Source organism: Dermacentor albipictus, chromosome 3 (assembly GCF_038994185.2).
Source record: "Dermacentor albipictus isolate Rhodes 1998 colony chromosome 3, USDA_Dalb.pri_finalv2, whole genome shotgun sequence".
Lineage (NCBI taxonomy): Eukaryota > Metazoa > Arthropoda > Arachnida > Ixodida > Ixodidae > Dermacentor > Dermacentor albipictus.
This window is the reverse complement of record NC_091823.1, coordinates 183,157,361-183,182,461: the sequence shown is the minus strand read 5'-3', so window position 1 is coordinate 183,182,461 and position 25,101 is coordinate 183,157,361. Positions and strand designations below refer to the sequence as shown.

The 25,101-nt window shown below is 47.0% G+C and overlaps 1 protein-coding gene across 9 annotated transcripts in view; it reads left to right on the top strand.

Annotated features, from left to right (window-relative positions):
• LOC135918099 (uncharacterized) overlaps window positions 1-25,101 on the top strand; it is a 703,603-nt gene that overhangs the window by 482,937 nt on the left and 195,565 nt on the right. For all 9 annotated transcript variants that reach the window (XM_065451754.2, XM_065451756.2, XM_065451757.2 and 6 more), the window contains 2 exons: window positions 16,669-16,746; window positions 23,121-23,304. In XM_065451754.2, coding sequence (XP_065307826.2) covers window positions 16,669-16,746; window positions 23,121-23,304 — 262 coding nt within the window. The remainder of the gene's footprint in view (window positions 1-16,668; window positions 16,747-23,120; window positions 23,305-25,101) is intronic.

Sequence of the window (25,101 nt, the reverse complement as noted above, 5' to 3'; positions counted from 1 at the left end):
TATCATTGTGCATGCAATCCTCCCATGTTCTTCCTCCTGGATATGGTGTTTTGTGCAAAGACAGGTCGTCACATGGTGGTTGCATTGCGATTTTAGTTAAAGACAGTCTTCGTTTTGTTGCATTGCCCGTAGTTGATGATATCGAAGCACTCTGGTGGGGTAAAATTGTAATAGTCCAGGTCACCATTTACCATATAATGCGGAATATAAGTCGAGGTGGAATATAGGTCGACCCCCTTACATTGAAGCAAAGAAGTCAACATAAAAATTATAAGGCACAAAACTTCGTTTTATTAAGTGGTGCCGCTAGACTCGTCCTGCTCATTCGTTTGAGCTGTCTGAACTCTCGTCCGAAGACGACTGCTTTTCACTGGCTGCGTCCCACAACATGTCATCCTCGGTGCCGTCCAAGGAGTTGCTAATGCAACACTTCTTGAATGCCCGCACCACCATATCGTCGGGCAGCGAGAACCAAGACTGCGACACCCATGTGGCCACAGTGGTGAGAGGCGGCCTGTGCAGCTGGCCGGTTGGGGTCGTCGGGTTGTCGTTGGCGACCCACTGATTATATTGTTCACAGACACGGTCTTTAAAGGGCTTGTTTAGCACGACGTCCAGTGGCTGAAGTGTTGACGTCATGCCTCCCAAAATGACGGCGAGTTCTGTCCTCCCGTCGCGGAGTGCCTGCTTCACACCTGTGGTCAAGTGCCCATGAAAGGCATCCAAGACGAGCATGCTCGGACACCGCAGGAGTGCGACGGGTCGCCGATTGCAGACGGTCTTAATCCATTTGAGCATGAGGGCCTCGTCCATATAGCCCTTTTCATTCACGCGAACGAAATCCCGCGGGAAAGCCTTTTCGGCAGCGTCTTCCTCTTGAATAATATGTATGGGGGCAGCTTTCTGCCGTCTGCAGTACACACGAGCATGGCCGTGAAGCGCGAATGCTCGTTCACCGTAGAAAGAAGCTTGACTTCTCTTGCGCCGCGTTTGCACACTGTGGTGGGCGACGGCATGTTGAACCACACCGGCGTTTCGTCAGCGTTGCCGATCTGTCCCAACATGCCATGCTGCTGCCGGAGACGGATAACATAGCGCTGGAATTCGACCAGCTTGTCCTCGTATGCCTCTGGCAGCTTCTGGCAGATTGATGTGCGCCATCGAAGTGTGAATCCCTTGCGTCGCATAAAGGGACGAACCCTATGAATGGAGCCCTTGAATTGTTCTTTGGGCAGTCCGGATTCTCGGGCGATCTCAACAGCTTTGGTGCGGATGAGTTCTGCTGTCACTGGAAAGATCTGGCACGATGCTCGCGGACGAAATCCGTCACCCTGTCTTCAAGCTCCAGGTGCACCGCGTCATAGAATAAAGAACCACGCGGCGCCCGCAAGTTGGGCCGCGTCGGTCACCAAGGAGGCGATAACGATGCGGATGCCGAAAGGACTGCACTCCTACATGTTGCCAGGCGGCTATTCATGTTGTGCCAAGGGCCGGTATATAAGTCGAGGGGTGAACTTTTTGTAATATTTTTTGGAAAAAACCTCGACCTATATTCCGCACTATATGGTATCTTGGAACAGTGTACCGACCACCAAATTCTAGCACTGACATCCTACACGTGCTGAATGACTATATCGAATGTCATTTTCGTGATTCTAAGACAGTCCTTCTTACTGGCGATTTCAGTCTCCCGAGAATGTCGTGGGATGCACTTGACAGTGGCCATGTTGATCAAACAGATGGTGATGCACTGCTTGACATAGCATTCAATTTTGGGTTGGAACAGATTGTTCGTGAACCTACAAGTGTAACCCCCACAAGCAGTAACACCCTTGATTTGATCTTCATAAGCGATTCTATTCCTGACAATGACATTTTATGTGAAGTAATGGCTGGCATGTCTGACCACATGGCAACCAAATGCGTTATTTCACATCTTGCACCTCGTGCCCGTGAAAAATCTATCTCGGTTTCTAGACTGGACAAATGCTGACGACATCAGTTTTCTTGACTTTTTGGGGCTATCATACCTTGAATTTTGACGCTGTTTTAATGATCCGACTGTGTCTACTAATGACCTGTGGCTGATCTTTGAGGCCCACATACTACAGTGCATATTGTGGTTTGTTCCAACAAAAACGAAGACAGCACGGAAGAATAACCCATGAATATCCTCCGAGATTATTCCTATGAAGCGCCGAATCACGAGGCTAAGAAAAGCTAAAAACAAGCACAGGTCCCCTCACACGGCCAGTCGTGTTCAGGACCTCTCGCGAACACTGAAGGAAGTAATATAAAAGGTAAGACGCAAATATTTAAACGTTACCCTAAGCAACTTTATTGCAACTGCACTGAACAAATTCTGGAACTACTTGCGCAAAAAAGAAAGTGTCAGCATGGCAACCTACCGCCAGACGATGCTTTGAAACTGGCAAACAATTTCAATGAGCACTTCAAGTCTGTGTTCACTCTAGACAATGGCATTATACCTACCTAAGAATCATTAATGCCCAACGAGAAAAAAATAGATGACGTCACACCTTCAGAGTCCGGGATATTTTCATTACTGCTAAATATCGGCACAAAAACATCCTGTGGCCCTGACAACATTCCAAATACATTTCTGAAGCGGTACGCTGAATGGGTATGCAAGTACTTACTCCTTATTTACTCTTAAGTCCCTAGAAGCAGACCAGGTACCCAATGATTGGAAAATTGCAAAAGTTGTGCCTGTGTTTAAATCAGGTGACCGCTCCAATCCTTCAGACTTTTGTCCCATATCTCTCACTTGTTCTGCGTGCAAAATACTTGAGCACATTATTCTCAAGCACATTTTAAGCTTTATTGAGGAATGTAATATACTTATTCCTAACCAACACGGTTTTAGAAAGGGTTTGTCTACTACCACACAGCTGCTAGAAACTATTCATGACCTGGCATCAATTATTGATAAGCGCAGACAAATTGACATGATCTTCCTTGACCTTTCTAAAGCTTTTGACCATGTATCTCACCCTTAATTACTATATAAACTTAACAACCTTCTGGGATTAAAGTCTATTACAAATTGGATAAAATCATACCTATCTGGTCAATACCAATTTGTTCAATATCAAGATCAATGTACAAATTATGTCGAAGTTTCCTCTGGGGTACCCCAGGGTACTGTTCTTGCACCGCTTTTCTTCCACTTGTATATCAACGATATGCTACTCAATGTAGATGTCACAGTTGGCATGTTTGCAGATGGCTGCATTATTTATAAAGAAATTAAAGATCATAACGATCACATTGTTCTAAACAACTGAATGTCTTGTATTGAGGACTGGTGTCAAGACTGTCAGATGACCATTAATTCAGAAAAAAAACTGTATTTATGTCAGTGACAAGGAAGAAAAAACCCCTTAATTTCAAATATAGCATTAACCAAACAGAAATAAAATCTGTGGATGAATTTAAATACCTTGGTGTTATTATTTCATCTGACCTAAAGTGGAGCAAGCAAGTCTTTCACATAACAAGTAAAGCTCTCACCGTGCTCTTTTCGATCAAACTATCTCTTTTCCACATGCCCTACTATTAAGCTACTGGCTTACGCATCCCTAGTTTGTCCGATACTTGAATATAACATTATCTACTGGTTTCCTCATGCAAAACAACTTGTAGCGAAATTGGAAGGGGTCCAGAGGAGGGCAGTTCGATTCATTTATTTTAAATATTGTTACAGGGTTAAAAACAGTCAGACATATATTTACAAGATATTTACAATAATTGTGGCAGCTGACAAGATGGTAGACAGCGCGCGAAGTCCAGAGCGTCGTCATCTTTGGACCAAGCTGAAAACATCTTCTTCGTCAGTGTGTCACATGACCCCCGGTGGCTGAAGCACCGGCTCGGTGCTTGTTAGGAGGTGGGCGAGCGATACAACTCAAGACACGCGACGTAGACCACGTCGGAGCGATGCTGAGCCACGGTTGGCCCAAGAGTGGCGATTTCGTACGTGTTGTCAATTACTTAACATAGGACACGGTAAGGGCCAAAGTAGCGTGACGGTAACTTCTCTGAGAGGCCAACACATCGGGTCACTTTGGCAGCATTACCTCCAGGTGCCCGGAAGCTTGCGCCGGAAGGAGCCAGGGGACGGTGATCGACGAGATGGGGGCAATCGGGAGAAGCGGCGACGTGGCGAAGGAGAGCGGCTAGAGCTGGTAGGCAGATAAGTGTTGCCAGAATTTGTTGGCTGCGTTTGCGGGGGGAACCGAAGAGCAGCATGAGGGCCGTGGGATGGGAGGTAGGGCCAGGGGGTCGAATTCCACGAAGACCGGCAGTGACGTGAAATATGGCCGATACGGCCACAAGTGAAGCATATAGGCTTGTCGTCTGGAGTGCACCATTCGGCCGGGTTGTGATACCGCGTTGGGGTACTCGGGCTGCGGGTGCGTATGACAGTGCTGGATGGAGTGTAGTCAGGCTGATTAACTGAGCAGATGTTGGTCAAGGCAACGTTGGCCAATTCTTGGCGCACGATGGACTGTATCAGTGAGACGGTCGCCTGGCAGTTTTCGGGACCATGGGTTGTGGCTGTAACAGGAGATGCGGCTTCTATTTCATGTCGAATGATATGTAGGATGTCATCAGAGTGATTGGGCGTTGGCAGACTGTGGAGGTCTTCGCAAGAGGATGTACCATATTTACACGATTGTAAGTGAACTCGAATGTAAGTTGACCCCCCCATGTCGCTTGACAGGGGGAAAAAAAAAGCATAGCGGAGGGTGCATTTGATAACAAAAATTTATTAGTAGCTGACGTGGTCACTGGACTACTCGTCTTCACTAGTGCTGCCATCGTCATCGTTGCTATGGTCCCACAGCACGTCGTTGTCCAGTGAAATTTCACATTTTGCAAACAACCACACCACAACATCTTGTGGAACAGCAGCCCACGTCGAATGCACCCAACCACACGCAGCCATCAGGGAGGCTTTTTTGACAGGTCCGGTTGGCGCAATTTCACGGTCTTCTGCCACCAGCCACTCGTTGCACTCACGGCGGAGGAGGTCTTTAAAAGGCGAAGATCCAGACTTGTTTAATGACCATGCTGCACTTCGTGAGCAGGGACCGATGACGTATTTCAGCGATGTACACCACAAGCTTAGCCTACAGCTTGGGAAAGCGTCCAGACTTCAGCACGTGGGAAATTTCTCACTTGCCGTCACAGGTGAAAATTTCGCTTTGCTGCAGTTGCCACTCTCACACCGCCTGTTCAAAAACATCGAACTTGCGGCCTGCTGCGCAGTGATTTGTTTCTTTGGCATAAAGGATGGCAGCCCTCTTGAACGCTGCTGTGAATGAGTGCCGAATAATTAGTGGGCTTGGAGCACTCACGACGACTGAGGAAGCATAGAAGTAGCACGTAGCCGGCAGTCAAGTGGAACGTGTCAAACCAATGCCTTTCATCAAACTATACAGAAAGCTAAGCGCAAAAGGGAAAGAGAAACCCGCGAGCGGTGTCTGCTCTTCCATCAACTACCGATATTCCCCACAAGTGCCACCGTTCTGAGGGTTCCACCGCGAATGGAACAGCGGCACTTCCATCAACTATCGACACCCCGCCATGAGTGTTGCGTGCACTGTAAAACTCTCAAAAATGTTGAAAAACCCTTCCGAAAAGTGAACAAACATGCGGGATAGCGAAAAGCTACGGGTAGGGACATAGAACAAACATAAAATTGTAACTGTGTTGTAGCTCCCGTTGGTCTCCCTTTTTGGTGAGACTGTTGGTCTCACCAAAAAGCGAGACCGAGACTTACAAAAGGGAGACTTACAATCGTGTAAATACGGTAGCAGCCGTGTTGGGAAGACGAGGAAATGGCTGGGCAATGCGGCGACTCTTGACTTCTTCAAACCGGTGGCATTCGGTAATAATGGCTTGCACAGTGGAAGAATTCTTGAAAACAAGGAGGTGGAAGGCATCATCTGCTATGCCCTTAATGACATGTGCAACCTTATCAGGATCGGACATCTTCGGATCCACTTTGCGGCACAGAGCGAGCGCATCTTGGCTGTACGTAAGGTAGGATTCAGTGCACGTCTGGACATGCGAAGCGAGGTCTTTTTGGGTGGCGCGCTGATGTCCAAAAGGCTTGCCAAACAAATCCTTGAGCTTCTGTTTATAAATGTCCCAACTGGTAAGTTCCTCCTCCTGGGTCTTAAACCAGACGCATGCTGTGCCCGCGAGGTAAAATATCAAATTAGCGAGCATGATGGTCTGATCCCTGTGGTTGCTGGCGCTCACCCGCTCATATAGTTGAAGCCAGTCTTCAACATCAGTGTCGTCGGTGCCAGAAAAGGTTCCTGGGTCGTGGGGTTGTGCTAGAATGACAAAGCATCCTCGCCTTGTGCTGGCATTGTAGATGCAGCCAAGGAGTGCCTGCTGCGTAAATCCGTCTTGATAATGATCCCGCAACCTCCATCAAAAATGTTACGGGATTAAAAACAGTCAGACATGTATTTACAAGATATTTACAATAATTGTAGCAGCTGACAAGATGGTAGGCAGCGCGCGAAGTCCAGAGCGTCGTTTTCTTCAGACCAAGCTGAAAACATCTTCGTCAGTGTGTCACAATATCGAAGACAGGGCTCTCCCAGCAATCTCGTTAACCCTTTAAAAGTCGTATTATTTTGAAAAAAACTTTCCCAGGTGATCAAATTACTTTATTGTGGATCTTGAATGTACGAAATGTATAAAGTCGGAGATAAATAGTAAAAAAAAATGAGGAACAGTATTTCGGTGTCAGCATCACTCAGAACTGCAAAATGTTCAATATTATTTCAGAGTGTGGTACTCCTTGAAACACGGGTCTACGCACAGCACCTTATCGCAGTCTGCACACCTAAAATGCGTGTCTGTTCTCCTCTTGGAGCGACGAGTTGTGTTGACGCTGCGGGAATGCGCGACTCTCACGCGTCCCCTGAGATCTAGTTTTCCCGCACAGCTCCTGTTTTCTGCAGTGCAGCGTCGCCAAGGTAAATATACCTGGTAGCGAAGCTTCCATAGGAGCCCATACGTTCAAAACATGGCAGTTCATCGCCAGTTCATGGGGCTTAACGCCATCTGTATGTGGTGGGAACACTTCCGGCGGAAGAAAAAATAACGTGACGCTTATTCGTTAAAAGCAGAAGTGACGTCATTTTGTTTTCGAAGGCGCGCAATTTGTTTGTTGTTCTTCCTTTGGAGCTATATATTCAATTGCCCCGCCATTCGACTTGATGGGCGTTTCGAGCTTTCAGCGTGGAAAGCGATGCAGGAAAAGGCCAGCCGTGCGGTTGTCGAAATCGCATCCCTGCACAGAACATACTTTCTTTGGAGACTGATGAAAGCTTTCGGTGTAGAGTGCTGACCCTATTGTCGGATTCCAAGCCCGCCGGACAGCGCAGTCGCACGAAAACAACCACACAATTATGTGGCGGTTGTAACTCACTACTTTTGACTGAACAGATTAAGAAGCAATGAAGCTACCCACGTCACCAAATTCAGACAAACTTCGACAAGCAAGAAAGCACAAGTTGTGAGGGGGGCGTATTTCAACAGGTGATACGAGTGCGCCTTTCTGCCCATATCAAAACGTGCATTGCACTGCGAGTGATAGTGGCGTCAACGCCCCCTGTAGCGATGGGCGCTGAAAAGAAATGCATTTATTAATAATAATAAAATTAAACGTATTTTCTGAACTCATCACGAATATATAAAATTGACTCGGAATTTTATTTACGTTGAATGAATCTAACTGCGTCTCGTTTGAATTAAAGAACGCCTTTTTCTTTCCCAATGTTTGTTCCCTCCAAACATAGTCGCGTTTCAATCGCTGCTCCCATAACCCCCCATGCTGATGTCGGTGACAATCTGTACTAAACCGCTTTTCGTCCGAAGCTTCGCGACCTATGTGAATCGACCTTGGCGTCGCCGCGTGGCCTGGCGCCCGCGGCGGTCGGAGTGGTTGAGGCGCAATGTGAGAGATGGCGCCAGTGTTGCGCTGCTAGCGCCGCCTCATGGCAGGGTTACTTGGGGGCGCGGGAAGCATAAGGGTCGCTCTTGGGCGGCGGGCTGACAAGTGCCACGGACGTCCAGCACGCGCACCGATCCATGCTTCTGCGAGACCGCCTCACGTGGCCTGCCTTCGAATGCGCCACCGCTCGCGTGACTGTACGCGCGAACGACCATTGGGATCCAGCATGGCGCGAACATATTCGCTCGTTATCCGGTCGCGTTGAGTCGGACTTCTAGATTTGTCGCGCGCCCATCGGCATGTTTTGTGGATAGCAACTCGGCTAGCAGGCATTGATCTATGAAAGGTGCAATAAATGCCCTTGTGATTGTTTGCACTGTGTTGTCGTTCCTATGTCCCAAGAGCACGGAAGAGGACCCCACAGCGCACACATGCCATCTTCTCTGCGTGCGGCTGCCTTGGGCAGAGGTCTGAGGCACCCTCTCGCGTAAGCGGCATAAGCGGTTTGCCGCAGAGAGCGAGAATACCTCGTGAACGGTGGTGATAAACAAGCTGAGAGCAGCGCCAATCAAGATATGAATCAACTTCCGCCGCCCCCACGAGAGCGTGCCGACAAAGAAAAATCATGTTTCGCGCGCCTCCATTGCGATCACGTCGCGGAACTGAAACCGCGAAAACGTGTTGCCGCTGAGACCGAGAATACCTCGCGAGTGGCAGTGATAAAGAAGCTAAGAGCAGCGCCAATCAAGATAGAAATCTACTTCCACCGCCCTGCAAGTGAGTGCCGACAAAGAGAAAAATGACGTTTCGCGCGCCTGCATTGCGATCACGCGGCGAAACCGAAACCGCAAAAGGGGTGTTGCCGCAGTCTGCGCGATGCACTGAAGCTAGAAATCAGTTCTGTTGACTCCCCAAGAAGGTAGCACAAATTTCAAACACTTCTTGTAAGTCCTAAGAGGTGGCAGCACCTCCCAGTGAGCATGCATCATCATTATGGCACGAAATTTCAAACGGAGGGACGAAATCGTACCCGTACGGCAAAGACCTTGCGGGACAGAAAACCACCGCCGTACATGTACGGCAAAAACCTTCAAAGGGTTAATAAAGCTAGTCTTACCACTATCAGCAATTGAGTTCATTTCTTGTGCCATAAGTTCCTCTACCTACTTTTCAGTGGTGCCCTTAAAGTTGACATAAACCAATACCTGTCACCTTCGTCTACAAGAAAGATGCACACAAAGCACTCTAAACAATTAACGTAGTTAAGATTTTATTGCAATACATTTAAGTATTCCTTCTTTCTGCTAGCAGCCAAGGAATGGAACGGACTAACAGATGATAGAGTTAACAGCCCATCACTTGAAGATTTTCTATCCACTCTAAGCCCTGCTCAACCCTCTTGACTCTTGCCATGTATTAATCTTCGCTTTTTCATTTGTATAATTTTATTCTCGTGTGAATATACACCATAAATGCTTTGTTTTTGTATTTACTTTGTATAACTTGTATACTGTGCCTTTTCTACCCTGTACAATTATTCTCACTTAGTATTCAAACTCTGACTTGTTTTATTGGAACTATTTCTTCTCTTAATTCTTTATTTAGGTTCCTAAGCCTTCATTTGCTTGTTTCTGCTTTTGCGTTTCATTTTGGCCCTTTCCTGTAACAGCCTCTGAATGAGGCTAACAGTATTGTCCAAATAAATAAAAATAAATATTTTAAGTTCTTGCTGCATTTCCTCCTTAAGGTCAAGGTGTCATGGCCGCCACCTTGCATGTAGTTCAGGTTCTCCCACCAGGTGACACCACGCAGTCATGTTTGGAAACAGGAAAAAGAATCTCCTCTTCGCCGTCGCAGCATGTTCCGGTCTGTCCCTGTTGCGATGCTATGACAGGTGGTCTGCTGTAGTTGATGAAAATGCCCTCTCCCCCCTCTTTTTTCAGAATGAGTTGGGCCTGACACTATTGTTGTTTTGTTGCACGTGGTGGCCTTCTTCGCACTCATACTTTTGAACAATGGCTCGGTCGAACCTTTCTCCATGTAAAATGGTCAATACTGCTGATGGCGGCCATAGGCGTCGTAAGTGGTTCGTCACTGCCGCTTTTGTCGTGGCTGCCATGTGAGTGCAGGCCGCTGCTTTGAAAGCCGCCTCGCTGGATGACCTGAAGACTGTAGTGCTCACTACCTCGGCGAAACACACCTGTAATAATAAAGACAGATTGAGACTGAAATGGATGAAACGTTGAGCGATGCTGATCATCAACTAGTGCTTTTTTTTTCTTTTTTTTTCTAGTGTCTACTTTCCTTTTACTTTCTTTTTATCATTCTGCATAGTATGGGCCAGCTAAACGAAGGTTGTAGGCTTGAAATTGTAAATATAGCTTTGTGCCTATAAACCTATTGTAACGCCGCAGAACTGATAGTTGGGCAAGTATGTACGAATCCATAGTGAAATATTTAGCGCACACAATCGACAAGGATACAGTGAAGGGGGAATTACGTGAAGGGAATTAAGTGCTTGTGTGTCCCCTTTCACTGTGTCCTTGTCGATTGTGCGCGCTAAATATTTCGCTATGGATATTGTAACGCCGCACCGGAGGAGCGTGTAAGAGAAAAAAGAAGCAGTGCGAGGTTCTCGGAGTGATCGGCTGTTTTAGACCATCCCATGTCTTCTCTATCATTTTCTCTGTAAATAAACCCATTCTTCATTCGTAACAAGTGGTGGAGGTGCTGGGTACTGGTCGCCATGGACAACCCAGTCTTACAAGAGCTTCGAAGAAGCAGACGCCTGGCTGAACTACCACCAGAGCCAACAAGCATGGCTGATGCCCAAGCAGGCCATTCAATAAACACCATCAAAGAAGGCATCATTCAAGCCAGCCATAGAGCAAGCTATCGTAGCTACTGGAAGCCGAAACCACATACATTCTTAGGTAAAACAAATGAAGACGTGGATGACTGGCTGAGACGCTATAAAGAGTAAGCCGGCATGAAGGGTGGAGTACCACTCCACTCGCCGGTACCACTCTACTTTGGTTTGACAATCATGAATGCGTGCTGGCCACTTGGGAAACTTTAATCCAGAAATTGAAAGCTTGTTTTAGCGACTCCGATTACATGAACAATAAAGCGGAACACACACTTTTGCGTAGAGCCCAATTGCCTTGTGAAACATGTACGTCATATATTGAAGAAATATTCAAGCTATACAGAATTGTGAATGCGAATATGTAGGATGAATACAAAGGAAGGCACCTGTTAAATGCCATCGCTGAGGACATCCACAATTTTTTAATAACGAAAGAAAACCTGAACACTCTTTCCGAATTCAGGCAGCAATAATGCACATTTGAAGCTCTGAAGACCCGAAAGATCTTACCGAAGTTCGGGCGCTTGGACAACGTCACCGCAGTTGCAAGTATGGACATCACTGCCTGCAATGGCATCAACTCAATCGTGCATCGAGTGGCTCAAGAAGAGCTAGCATGACTTCAGGGAGTAGGGGATGGTTACCACTACGGATCCCCGGATGCGACAGGCCGTGCAGCAATTAATAAATGTTGCGGCAAAGATCGGGGGCACGAACGGCCTGGCCCTACCTGTGGACGTGTCAAAGCATACAGATCCTGTCAGTCCATCCACCCATTGCAGCTTCAAGACACTGGTTGTGAACTTCAGTAGGTGTTTCAACTCCCCGTCGCTGCGTTGAGCCGTTGTTAGTGCGGTGAAGTTGATGACGCTCGGTAGGCTGATGGCGTTCACTGGGCTGCGCGAAAGAGCATCTGCCGCTGCATTGTCCTTCCCGCTAACATGGCGTATAGCCATCGTGAATTCTGCGATGTACGACATTTGGCAGAGCTCTCATGCCACGTGTGCACCCGTATCTAAGTTGATTGCGCGCAATGCGTAGGTCAGCGTCTTGTGATGCGTGAGTACAGAGAATGCTCGCCCTTCTACATAGTGGCGGAAATGTCGTATAGCAGCGTATATGGCCAGGAGCTCCCTACCGAAGGTACTGTACCGTCGTTCGGATGGACAAAAAATTTCTTGAGAAGAAGGAAATCGGTCGCCACCTTCCGCTCGACTTCTGCTGCAATACGACTCCAATAGCTGCGTCGGAGGCGTCTACCATTATTCATTGCGGAACACCGGGCTGCGGGTATGCGAGCAGAGCAGCACTTGCGAGAGCCTCTTTAATATGCAGGAATGCTTCTACAGCTTGGTCATTCCACTGAATGGCGCTTGCATTATCTCCTGATGCTGCTAGTAGGCTGTGCAGCGGGTGAAGGATGTGGGCGCACTTCGGAACGAACCTATGGTAAATGTTTACGAGTCCCAGGAACTCTCGGAGCTGGCGGATTGTTTTTGGCATTGGAAACCGTCATACTGCTTTGACCTTGTCCTGATGTGGTTGCACTTCCGAGCTTGAAATGCTGTTGCCCAAGAATGGTAGCCACGGTACCCCAAATGTGCACTTGGCTGTGTTGATAATGATGCCGTGCTCTGCTAGTCACTGTAGCACGCAGCATAGATGACTCGTGCTCTTCGGGCATGCGGCTAGCAATCAGCAGGTCACCCAGGTAAACCTTGCAGAAGTCGAGGCCCTGGACAATGCCATCCATAAACCGTTGAAAAGTTTGGCCTGCATCCCTTAAGCCTAAAGGCATCCGTAGAAATTCGAACATTATAAATGGTGTTGTTATTGCAGTCTTGGGAACATCCTCTGGTGCTACAGGTATCTGATGATATGCTCTCACCAGATCTATTTTTGAGAAGGTGTTAGCACCATGCAGGCAAGAGGTGAGGTCTGGACGTGCGGCACTGGCTAACGGTCCGGTACAGTCACACAGTTTAGTGCCCTATAATCGCCACAAGGACGCCAATCGCTGCCTGTTGATTTCAGGACCATGTGCAGAGGCGACGCATATGGGCTGGATGAAGGGCGTACTATGCCGAGTTCCATCATATGCGAAAACACCTGTCGGGCTAGCCATAGCTTTTCGGGTGAAAGACGCCAAGGCCACGCGTAGACTGGTGGTCCTGTTGTTTCTATGTGATGCTGAACATCGTGTTTCACTTCAGCGAATGCTTGTTGTTGTCGCGTCAGCTCTGGGAACTCTTGTACTATGGTGGTGAAGCGCGATTCTGCGGACGGACGCAGTAATGCCGGGCTGAGAGGAGGACGCAAACACGGCTTGCCTTGTACTACTGCACGACATACAGGATCCTCAAGCCGTTTGTTCCGAACATCAGCTAACAGACCAAAGTATTGAAGAAAGTCAGGCCCAGTATGGCGAATTTGACATCAGTGGCTATGAACACCCATTTGAACGTTCTGTTGAAACCAAAGTTCAGCGTGAGCGAACGATGTCCATATGTTCGTATCACCGTGTTATTGACGGCTTTGAGTGGCGATGTACTAGGGTTCTTCCTTTCGGCTTGTGACATGGGTATCATGCTCACCTCAGCGCCTGTGTCGACTAAGAAACACGCCCCGTTGTTACAGTCGGTAACAAAAATACCGAGGGACAACTTGAAGGCAACGTAGAAGCACTGGTCATGCTCAGTGCTTGCCGCGGTCGTTTCCAGAGCACGCGCAGGGTGGAGCACAGTTACGCGCAGCATTCCCGAACTGCCAATGATACCAGCATATATACTCCCGCTGGGTTTGTGATAGCGACATGTTTAGCTCGCTTAAATTTTGTGCTTTCCTGCTTGTGCGCAAAGCTGATAACGTCTCGGTAAGTCGAGAAATATCATCACGCATTTGCTGAAGTTCGTCCTGAGCCTGTGGTGCTCGCACGGCAGCCAGTGATGTGGGCGTAGTGATCACCATGAGCCGATCGGCAAGATCGGCAACCACAGGTAGGTCTTTCTGCTCTGACGCAGCGACAACCAAGTGGACACTTGATGGCAGCTTTTGCAAAAAGAGTTCTCGGAATAATGCTCCGTCTTCAGTGTTCATTCTTTTGCCGCACAATAGTTGCATGTGCCGCAGCAGCTGATTGGGAGTAGGGTCCCCGAGGCACGTGTCGCGAGGCAATTGCTGTAGTCGCTGCAACTCGGGGGGGCATGACATGGCAAATGAGGGTTTCTTTTTTAACGTTGCATATGCTTTTTCAGCAGGCGGGTCAAGTAAAAGATCCCATATTTCACTGGCTATGGGCGGCGGGAGACTGATTACGATGTAGTTGTATTTGGTAAGGTCTGCTGTGATGCGTCGTGCTGCGAACTTCGCTTCTACTTGAATAAACAAAAGTGCGCGGTCCGCGGTCCAAAAGGGGGGCATCTTACCGTCGACTGAAGAGACTATCGGCGTAGCGTCTGTCGTCGACATCGAAGTCATAGTCGTGGAGCCCGTCGATGACATCGAAGTCATAGCGACGTTGATGCTCAACCCCGGTGGCTGCTTATCACGTCCGGGTCACCAATGTTGGAATGCGCGGCTAGGCTAAGCTAAGTGAGTATAAGCAACCACGTGTCCCAAACAACAACTGAACTTTTATTCACTCCGACACTCACGAAGAAAAGTCACGCGGTTCCTCGCGCATGCGCTCTTGGCATTGCGCACGGAAGTGCCGTTTCACGGCGCTACAGGACGAAGAAAAAGCGGTGCCTGCACAGTGAACCAAGCGAAGTTAGATGACATGCTTCCGCAAATGCAAATGTGCCCTTCATCTGTGGACAAAGGCACAATAAGCATAGGATGCGGATGTTTAGCAACTTTGCTGCAATACATCCTTGTCATGTGGTAAAGCATAAGAATGTCGCAAAGGCAGTTTTGTTTTCGTGTCTTACTGCATGGGCAGGCAATTATCTGCTCAATTTTTCTTAATGAAGAAAAGTGCACATTGCAATCTCATAAATACATAATTAGACACTGTGAGGTATTGCTTGAAAATTCTCATAGGGCAGGCCAAAAATAGTCATTTTTGACAGTAGATGACGTGTGTTCAGCACATTAACTGTGCCCTAAGCTCAGCGGAGACAGATGCTGCCACTCATTGAGTTTCATATTAGTATAACTAGAGGGAAATCTGGTGCTACGATAGTTGAACTATCATGGGAATGATGGGAAGTACAGGCTATGGATTGGCATTCTGTTGACTGGCAGACTAGTCTACAAGTATTTTTTGGCAGTTTTGGTTTCGCTCCAAGTGCAATTGCTATAACCTGCAGTGGGACAGTGCAATGCAAAGCTCTCTCCCTTTGTTCTGTTGCTCGAAGTGGCGATAGCACACTGCGCCAGCAGCTGGGATGGTGTTTGTGTCGCGGTGTGGTGTCGAAGCCCTGACGAGAAAGTGATGGCATTGTGAACATTTAAAGAACAGGTTTTGACCGTTTGGACTTTGGTTTGTTAAGTGTGTTAGGTTGGCACTGTAGCGTTACGTGCTTTATATTTATAAAAGTTCAGAATAGGAAAAAGGAGGCACTACTGATTCAAGACATAGTTGTACTTCTAGTGGCTTGACAATCTAATTTTATTGAGGGCTTCATTAAGCATTGCTTTTTTATGTGCTCATTGAAATGCGTGTTTTAGGACTTTGAGAACACAAACTTACTTGTGGTAGGAAAGGTTGCTGCTTCCTGGCTGTAGTCTAGTATCACAAAATGGGTAAGTGCAAAGCCACGCCATAATGCTTCGGAAGCGGTACGTCAACATAAAATCAAATGAACCATACTCGTAGGAGGCCTCAAGCATCCCTTCTAGCAGTGCAGCAGATGTGCTTAAAAGTACTTGAAGACGTTCAGCAATCGTGACAGCCAACACAGTCTTTCGAAAGAGCGAGAGAGTTTGCAAGTGCCTGTCGTCTGCGAGAAAAGTGTCGCGTTTGCAGCGAGCAGGCATCGTAGCAGACAACACTTGTAGCATTCCTCTCTAGGGCGCAACACTTTCTCACAATACGAAATTTTTATTTCTATAAATACTTGATAAGTATTTTTATATAAGTACATGCACGGTTGTTATTGCTGTTGTAAAAAGAAATAAGTAATTATTCTCTAGCGGTAAATCGGGAACAGAATTGCACAAAAATGCATGCCCTGGTGTGTCCTGGTGTAAACCATAGTAAACCGGGCTTCAGTCACAAAGTCATACAAAGTTTTTGTAACGTGTTGTTCATTATATAAGACACTGCAGAAATAAAATGAGATTTTACGCGATGATATTTGAGTGTAGCTTCATTTACTACACCGCTGGTCTAAAGACTGAAGTCAATCCGAAGCCTGTACTTCCCATCATTCCCATGTACATTGAGGCAACGCTCAGGGGAACCCCCGTAGACTCTAGCGCCACATTACCCTCTAGGGTACTCGTTTAGAAACTCAATGGCTGCCACTAAAGGGGTCACCGTAGGAGTTGGGCACATGACTGGTCATGTTGGAATTATCTGGCGAGGGCAAATTTTGGGATCGCAATAACGGAAGCTTTGGCTGATAGAAATGAATGGGCACTGGCTGGGACCTTTGGTTGGGATCGAATTGACTGAAAAATCAAACTAAGTGGAATGAAATTAGTGAAATTATTTGATTCGTGTTGGTATGTTTGAATAATTGCACGCTCCTGGTGTATATTTTTAATTAAAGGAGGGCTTACTTTTCTTTTGCTCCCCCTCGGTTGTCTGACAGGAGAGGCAGTATAGTCTCTCCCTCACTGTTTGCAGGCACAAGCAGAGCCAGTGCTGGGAAGAGACACTCTACCCCGGATGGACTCCCAGTGGCTGGCGACTTTTGGACCAGCAGTGAGCATGTTATTTCATCAGCACTGCATTCATCAGCTGTTTGTTGTTGGATTGACAATAGCAACTAGGACTAGGTGCCACCACTTCACCTTCTAATCAGATCAATCCGCTTTTAACGGTACAGTGGCAGCCGAGTTGAACTTGCCTCTCATCGCAGCTCTCATTTGTGCTAGAGGTTTGACCGTCACTTCTCATGAAAGGTAACATTAAGACAGTCATTTATTTTTATCAACCACTATTTTGCGTGAATTGTAGCTGATGTCATAGGCGATGCACTCAGGCAATATGTGGAGCTAGCACAGTATATCCTCTTTCGACAGCATAAGGACTGTGCTATTGTGCAAGGTATGTCTGCAGCCAGTGGCCAGAAATTGGTGGACAGGAACCGTGCTGCCCGTGTGTTTGTTCGATGGCCCCTTAAATACTGTTTATTTATTTATTATTTATTTAGATTTAGATTTTTTCATCCTGCACCCCACTGCAGCTGTGTCCCCCATACAGCCTATCAGATTTTCTTTGCATTTTTGCAACCTCTGAGCTCCAGTAATCATAAACCATCATTTCACAAGATAAAGTGGCATTAATATTCAATACAATGGACTAGAAATATAACGTCTCTTTTTCGCTACATTACTACAGTCCTTTGTAACAATCGTCACTTCATCTGCTCCACCTCAATCCGTATTTTGGACATGTACTTTAAGGTGATTATTTGTCATGTTGATTAGCGAAATTTTTGCATTTTCTAATGTCACTCTTGTATCGTGCGGTGCCGCAGGCAAGACATGACCAGAGGCTCCAAACAAGTGGAGCAGAAAGCCTCCCCGTTTATTCAACAGCCGTGTATATATGCACTAAGTGGGAGAGGGTGTGTTCCCTCACCACCATGTGTCATGGGCGATACCGATATCGGTCACGTCACACGTGCCGTAGATGCGAAGCCAGCGCTTAGCCAGATACGATACATCCCCTTTTCTTTCAAAGGTGGAAAAAAGAAGCACAGGAAAGAACATTAGTAAAAACGAACACTGAGAACACGATTTAGGGAACTTCCGCAAAGCTTCGATTATAAGTAAGCCTCTGTGGGGGCCTTCGTTCTCGGGTTGACCTTCTGAACGCAGGTTCTTGGTTCTGCTGCAAGCATGCAGGAGCGTTGGATGAGGCGGAAACATGGCCAGTTGTAGCCGGTGACTCGGTGGCGTTGTTGCTGCTGCATGGTGAAGGTCTTCCGTCAGCCCCTTGGCAGAGATCTTCCTCGGAGTCGCAAAGGCGTCTTTGTCGAAAAGCTTCTCTTGTAGGCAGCAGATGTCGCCGATTGCGCCGCAGGAATGTGCCGTCTTCAGTGATTATGTTATACGACCAGGGATGTGTTGCAGCTTGAACGACTTGACCTTTGGTGGCCCACTCTCCTTCTTTGATGCGTACAGTGTCTCAAGGGTTGAGTGGTGGTAGTCGTCGGCTGCAACGGTCGGTCTGACGATGCTTCTGTACGCTGCGACCTGGGCAGGGCCGGACGTCGGGTAACGTTGTCCGTAGTCGTCTTCCTTGAAGTACTGCGCCAGGTGATGGTCCGGATTCCATTGGAGTAGATCTGTAGGCAAGAAGACCTAGCCAAAAATCATGATTCATATGAGTGCTTTTCTTTAAAATCCTCTTAACTACTTGCACACCTTTTTCCGCCAGACCGTTGGACTTGGGGTACCGAGGGCCGGAAGTGGTGTGGTTGAAGTCGTACCTTCGGGCAAATGCAGCAAAAGCGTGGCTCGAAAATTGTGGGCCATTATCCGAACAAACTTCAGCTGGTATGCCGTATCTAGCAAAAATTGCACTTGTTGCTTCAATGACCGTCTTCGCGATAGTATCTTTTAGCAGCTCTACTTCAGGAAAGTTTGATAATGCGTCATAGACGCACTGGTATGACCGTCCACCATGCTCAAAAATATCGATGCCGACACAATGCCACAGTTTATCAGGTGCTGGGCGTAACTTTAACGGCTCTTGGGGCTGTCTGTACGCGTACGTTTTGCATGCAGAACACGTCTGTGAGAAAGCTTCTATGTCACGGTTGAATCCTGGCCAGAAGACGAGATGCCTGGCCCGTGATTTGCATTTATTGATGTCCAGATGACCTTGATGAATGCGTTCCAAAGTTTCTTTCCTCATCGTAGCCGGAATTACAACTTTGCACCCTTTTAAGAGGACTCCGTTCACGTGAGAAAGCTCTCCTTCAAAAGATTTCCAATGGCCTTGGGAGTGCTTTTCCTGCCGCCAAGTCCACAAGAACTTGCTTTAATTCTTCATCCCGACTAGTTTCCGTAGCCAACCTCTTCTAGGTGTTATCGGTGACAAGTGAAGAAACAACACTTACTGCTTGCACTTCACTGTCGTCGTTGATGACGTCGTTTTCCGTGATGGGTCCGGTTGTTGCATGTGACAGCATGTCAGCGAGAAGCAGTTGCTTCCCTGGTGTGAACTGAAGTTTTACGTCATAACGAATAAGGCGCAGGAAGAAGCGCTGCAACCTCAGGGGCATGTCACCAATGGCCTTCTGCGAGATGGTGATCAAGGGATGGTGATCAGTTTCTAGAATAAATGGCCGACCGTAGACAAAATGATTAAACTTCTCGCATCCATATGCCACTGCCAGGGCCTCCTTTTCAATTTGCGAGTAACGTTGTTCGCACTCTGTAAGTGCCCGCGAGGCATACGCCACTGGCCTCCATGTATCCTGGTGGCACTGCAATAGCGCTGCGCCGATTCCGTTTTGCGATGCATCACATGACACCTTTGTTGCTTTTGTTCGATTGAACACGGCTAGTAAAGGCGCTCTACTTAAACTTTCGCAAAGCTGCCTCCACTCTTCAGCTTGATTAGGCGTCCAGTCAAACGCAGTATTCTGCTTTATAAGATTTCTGAGGAGCGTCGTCCTTTGGGCCAGTGACGGCATAAACTTGCTGAAATAATTCACGGTTCCTAGCATCCTCTGTACTGCGAGCTTGTTGGTCGGTGGTGGAATTTGAATCATTGATTTTGTCAGTGACGGGCTTGGTTTGATGCCTTCCTGGTCAATGACGTCACCAAGAAATTCGATTTTACCGACACCAATGGAACACTTGTTCGGATTAAATGTCAGGCCGCCGCGTTCTGCTGCTTGCAGTACCGACTGCAGGCGCCTGTCATGTTCCTGCCTCGACGACCCCCACACCAGTGCATCATCAACGTATACTCTGACCCCAGGAAGGCCTTCAACAATTTCATTTAGCGTTTTCTGAAATACCTCAGGCGCCGATGCTATACCAAACGGTAAGCGCAGAAATCTGTGGCACCTGAATGGCGTTGCAAAGGTGCAAATTTGTGAGGTTTCGTTGTCCAACGGAATTTGGTGAATACCAGAGTTCGCGTCAAGGCGGGTGAAAACTGTAGCGCCCGCTAACTCTGCCTCTATGTCTTCTCATCGCGGCATTGTGTAATGTTCTCTTTTGATGCATTGGTTAATCCTCCTGGGGTCGATACATACCGTACTCGAATTTTCCTGTCTTTCTTTCTAACAATGACCAATGGGCTTACCCAGTCTGTGGGCTCGGTGACTTTGGTTATGATGCCTGCGCGCTCCATGCGTCCCAGTTCTTCTTGCAAGGGTTCCTGTACAGCACTCGTCGGGCTGCTTGGACGATTGGCGTGGCGTCGTCACGTAGAACCATTCGATAGATCCTTTCAACGCACCCGGTTCCTGTGAACAAGTGGCGAAAGTTCCTTGCGACTTCCTCGGAAGTGTTTTGAGAAACTGTGTGTATGCGTGACACAAGTCCAAGATTTTCGCTTGCCTGTAAGCCCAGCATGGCCTGATGCCCCTTGGACACCACGAAGAAGTGGAGGACGGCGCAACGATCACCTAGTGCTAGTTCTGTACGAATGACGCCATTCATGCTTGATAACCCCTCTGCCGTACGAACGTAACACCGCGCTGCTTGGTTTCAGGGGCGGCTTTAGGCGAATTTTGCGATAGCACCCGAAAGGTAGTAGATTTGCTTGCGCTCCTGTGTCGACCTTGAATTCAAGTGGTACGTTCTTGATTTGGCCGAGTACTGTCCAGTCGTGTTGGCTTGCTGCGCAGCTTCACACGTCCAGAATGTCAAAGTTATCATCACCGCCCTGAATTTCGCCAATATCGGCAAATCGTCTGCAGCAGATAGCAAAATGGTTGGGGCGTTGACATTTCCAACATAATTTCCCGAATGCAGGACACCTTCGTGGCGGGTGCATACGTGCGCACTTCTGCAACGCTCAGCAGAAGTGCTGTCTTGCTTGATTCCGTTCACTTGTAATGTCTGGGCAACTCACTTTGTTTACTTGGGTATTCCTTACGCATCGCGTCAATGCGGCTTTCGTCTCGCGCCCAAACTTTTTGTTGCGCTGCCGTCGCTTCAGCTGCTTTAGCAACCTGCTCAGCCTTCAGTAAATTCAGCGTAGTGTCCCGCAGCAACCTTTCTCGAAGTTTCTCGTCGTTAGTTCCATAAACAATTTGGTCCCTAATCATTGCTTCCATTTGGGAGCCAAAGTTGCATGCTCGTGCCTGGTTCTTTAAGTCTCGCAAAAAAGGTTCGAAAAGCTCACCAGGGGCCTGGACTCGCGTACGGAAAACGCAGCGCTCATGGACTTTGTTCTACTGAGCCACACAATATGCATCGAACTTCGCAATGACAGTGGCGTAGTCATTCCTGCTCTCGTCTTCGCCAAAGCTGAACGTGTTGAAGATGTTGATGGCTTCCTCGCCTGCAACGCTCAGCAGAAGTGCTGTCTTGCATGATTCCGTTTGAGGCTTGCTGTTTGGCTGTTCTGACGCGGCGAGAAAAAATTCGAACCTTTGCTTTAATGCCTGCCAGTTCTTGGCAATTTCACCAGCCGAGCTCAGCGGGCCTGGTGGCTTCAGGAAGTCCATGGGGCTGGTCTTGTAGTATAATCGTCGGCTCACCAAGACTGGACGTCGGCGTTCATCCCACTTCTGACACCATGTATCGAGCGGTGCCGCAGGCAAGACATGACCAGAGGCTCCAAGCAAGGGGAGCGGAAAGTCTCCCCGCTTATTCAACAGCCGTGTATATATGCACTAAGTGGGGGAGGGTGTGTTCGCTCACCACCATGTGTCATGGGCGATAACGATATCGGTCACGTCACACGTGCCGTAGATGCGAAGCCAGTGCTGCGCTAGATACGATCCAACTATAATTTGTCTTTCAAGTACTGTCCATATCTTCAGGTAATCAACTGACGGGAGAGAATTGCCATATGTACTAGAGCGAACCTTTGACAAGTCTGTTTCCACTAAAATGGATAACCCAATACATGTGTAGCAAAGACATTTGTAAGAGTGAAAGAACCAAACAAACAAACAAAACATTGCAGAGTGGCCAATGTACCCAAAGACTATATGGAAATTTTGTATTTTAGAAAATGCTCGGCGAAGGCAGGACTTCAAGATTTATAGCACTGCCAAAAAGGAAATGATGTATAATGTCTTTAGCATTCTTTACTGCATAGGGATAGTTACTCGGGAACCTTTTAAAGTGACTGGGTGTTCAATTTTTAAAAAGTGGCAGTATTTGAAATTTGACAGAAAGATTGAATATTTTAAACATTCTTTTCTTTTTTGTTAGTAGGCTGATGAAAGTGGGCCTATTACTTACGTGACTTAAGAGCTTTCTATGTGGCAGATTGTTTTAAAAGCTCAGTTTTTAACATTGAAGATAAAAATCAATTACTAAGGAAAATTTCACAGTGGGCTAGTTGGTTAGACATAATTAAAACTGTTGCGCAAGCGACAGGACTGTTGGACTGTTTGTTTTCTCACTCCACTCCTGTCCCTTTGTCGCTTTGCGCAACAGCTTTAATTTAACAATTGCTGAGGTTGGGACGGTGGCTCTGGCGTTGCGCTGCCGAGCTCGGGGGTTCGACCCTGGCCTCATTTTGATGGGTGCGAAATGCAAAAACACTTGTGTGCTTGGATTTAGGTGCATGTTAAAGCTTGTCCAAATTAAACCAGTGTTTCCCTGCTAAGACATGCCCCATAAACAGATTGGCCTTTTGGCACCCCATATCTTATTTTATTTAATTTGGGACATTTAAACATACAATGTATTTGAGAAGCCCAAGAAAGTATCAAAAGTCTGCTTCTCTTGGGGCCCTAGGTAAATGCTCTTTGTCACTGCTGTTAATATCGTGAGGAATGCTTTCATTTATTCAGCTTGTTACATGACTTTCAAGTTGAGAAAACACACATTCTGTAGAAACAGTGTGTCTTTTGCAGATATTTTCCTGTTTCTAGGTTTTGGGCTTCTGAATAATATTTGAAATTGATGTGAATCTTTTGACATCAGGGAGACACGGCTGCCCCGTTTCCGGGAGAGTCCCTCCCTGCGTGCAGGAAAGCCTGCCACGCAGGAGTGGCAGCGGCTGCCTCTGTTCGGCTGCCTGTCCACACCAGAAAGCTGCCATGTGACCTTCTATCCAGGTGGCGCCATTTGGGCTGCAGCATGGTGTCCCCTGCCACCAGGAGAGGAGGTACCATCTGTACATATGTGTTTAACGGAAGCTTGCAAAAGGTGTAAAAGAATGCACGCTTGGACTCTCGGATAATCTGTGCACTTCTGACCATAATGATTCGAGGAAAGCATCTTTTGAAAATAGGACTTTCTGATTCTTGCAAGAACACTTTCATTGCTCTAACCACAAATAAAAAGAAAGACAAAGGGGGCAGAAACTGAAAGGCTTTGGTCACTGACCACGTAAAAGGTAAACTGACATTTCAATGCATACGCATTGTTTTGTGCTTTTCCTTATATGCAACCTGACCAGACGAGTTTTTGTCATACTCCTGAGTATGTATAAAGACATGTGTCGCTGAACCAAATTGACAGGGTTATCATGGAGCCATAATATGATTCTAAAACCTTGATTTTCTTCGCATAGTGAAGGCAATTCTGGTATGCCATTCTGCCGAATTAGTTGCAACACTTGTGGAATGTGTTGCTACAGGTACCATATACACTCGCACAATGAATGCACTTTTTTTTTAAACCAGAGCCATGTTGGGGGGTGCATTTATTATGCTGGATAAATTTATGGGAACTTTTCCACAAGAGATAAAATTGAAAGGTAAGGCAGTAATGATTATAAAAAAATGCATTAAATAACTTATCTTTGCATTACAGTTAAACCTCAACGTATCGAAGTCTATAAAATTGGCAATTTGCTTCACTATATGAAAGTATTGTTATATTGAAGTTAGACAAATAGATATAGTTGCCGATAAATTTTCTTACATGGAAGGGGCCACGAAATTTTCAGAATTATCGTGCAATCGGGAAAAGCAAGCTTGCATGAGAAAAGCAAGTCATTTTGTTGAATTTGATACTCGGTGACAAAAGACACGGTGTCATGCCGGGTCAACGATATTGTCAAATCAGCGATGCAGAGTAAAGCCAGCCATGCTTTTGCGTCCATTTCGGCCCCGCAGAGTGGGACAGTGCCATCATGAAAGGTGCCGGCAGAAGAGAGTGAATGCTTTGTCTGCATCTCACTTCAATGGGTCTCCAAATATGCCAAGAGCACTCGCCAAGCCTCCTTGCCAGCTCACCCTCACACCTATAGCATACAGGGCGCAGGGCATGGCATGGTCTAGTTGCATTTGGGCTTCGTATGGCTGCTCGAAGCGGTCACTCTTAGTAATGCAGCACGCAACTCAAAGGTGGGTCTGTGAGCAGCCTTACGTAATTTAAACCATTTGGCCATCTGCGTCCAGGGAAGTTTCCATTGTCTCGGTATTCTTTCACGGTGGCAGTGAAATTTCACTATATTGAAATCGTGTTTAAACACACTTCGTTATATTGAAGTTCAAAATAAGTAGTGTCCTACTGACAAGAAATTATAAAAAGGATAAACACTTTGCTATATCGTATTTTCTCACATAATTGTCGCACTTGCGTAATGAACGCACCCCCAAATTTTCTCGACAAAATTCAATTTTTTTTCTTTCCCGTGTAATGATTGCACCCCAAACTTGTCGCAGCGATATGTTGGGTGCCAAGTCTAGCTAATGATGATCGGGCTTACCATCTGTGGAGTGCTGTCAAATGCCACGCGTACGACTCTTGAAGGCATACCAAGCGGTCTGCACGCACCAAACACTCTTAAGCAGATGCTCCATTTCATTCCTTTCATCACTTTCTGCACTTCCATGAAAAAAAGAAAGCTACAGCCAAACTTGCCTTGGCTTTATTACTTGTAGGCTTCAAAATGGTTTTGGGCAACAACAACAAAAAAGGCGCCTTTCGATTCTTCTCGTCTGCGCTTGTGGGC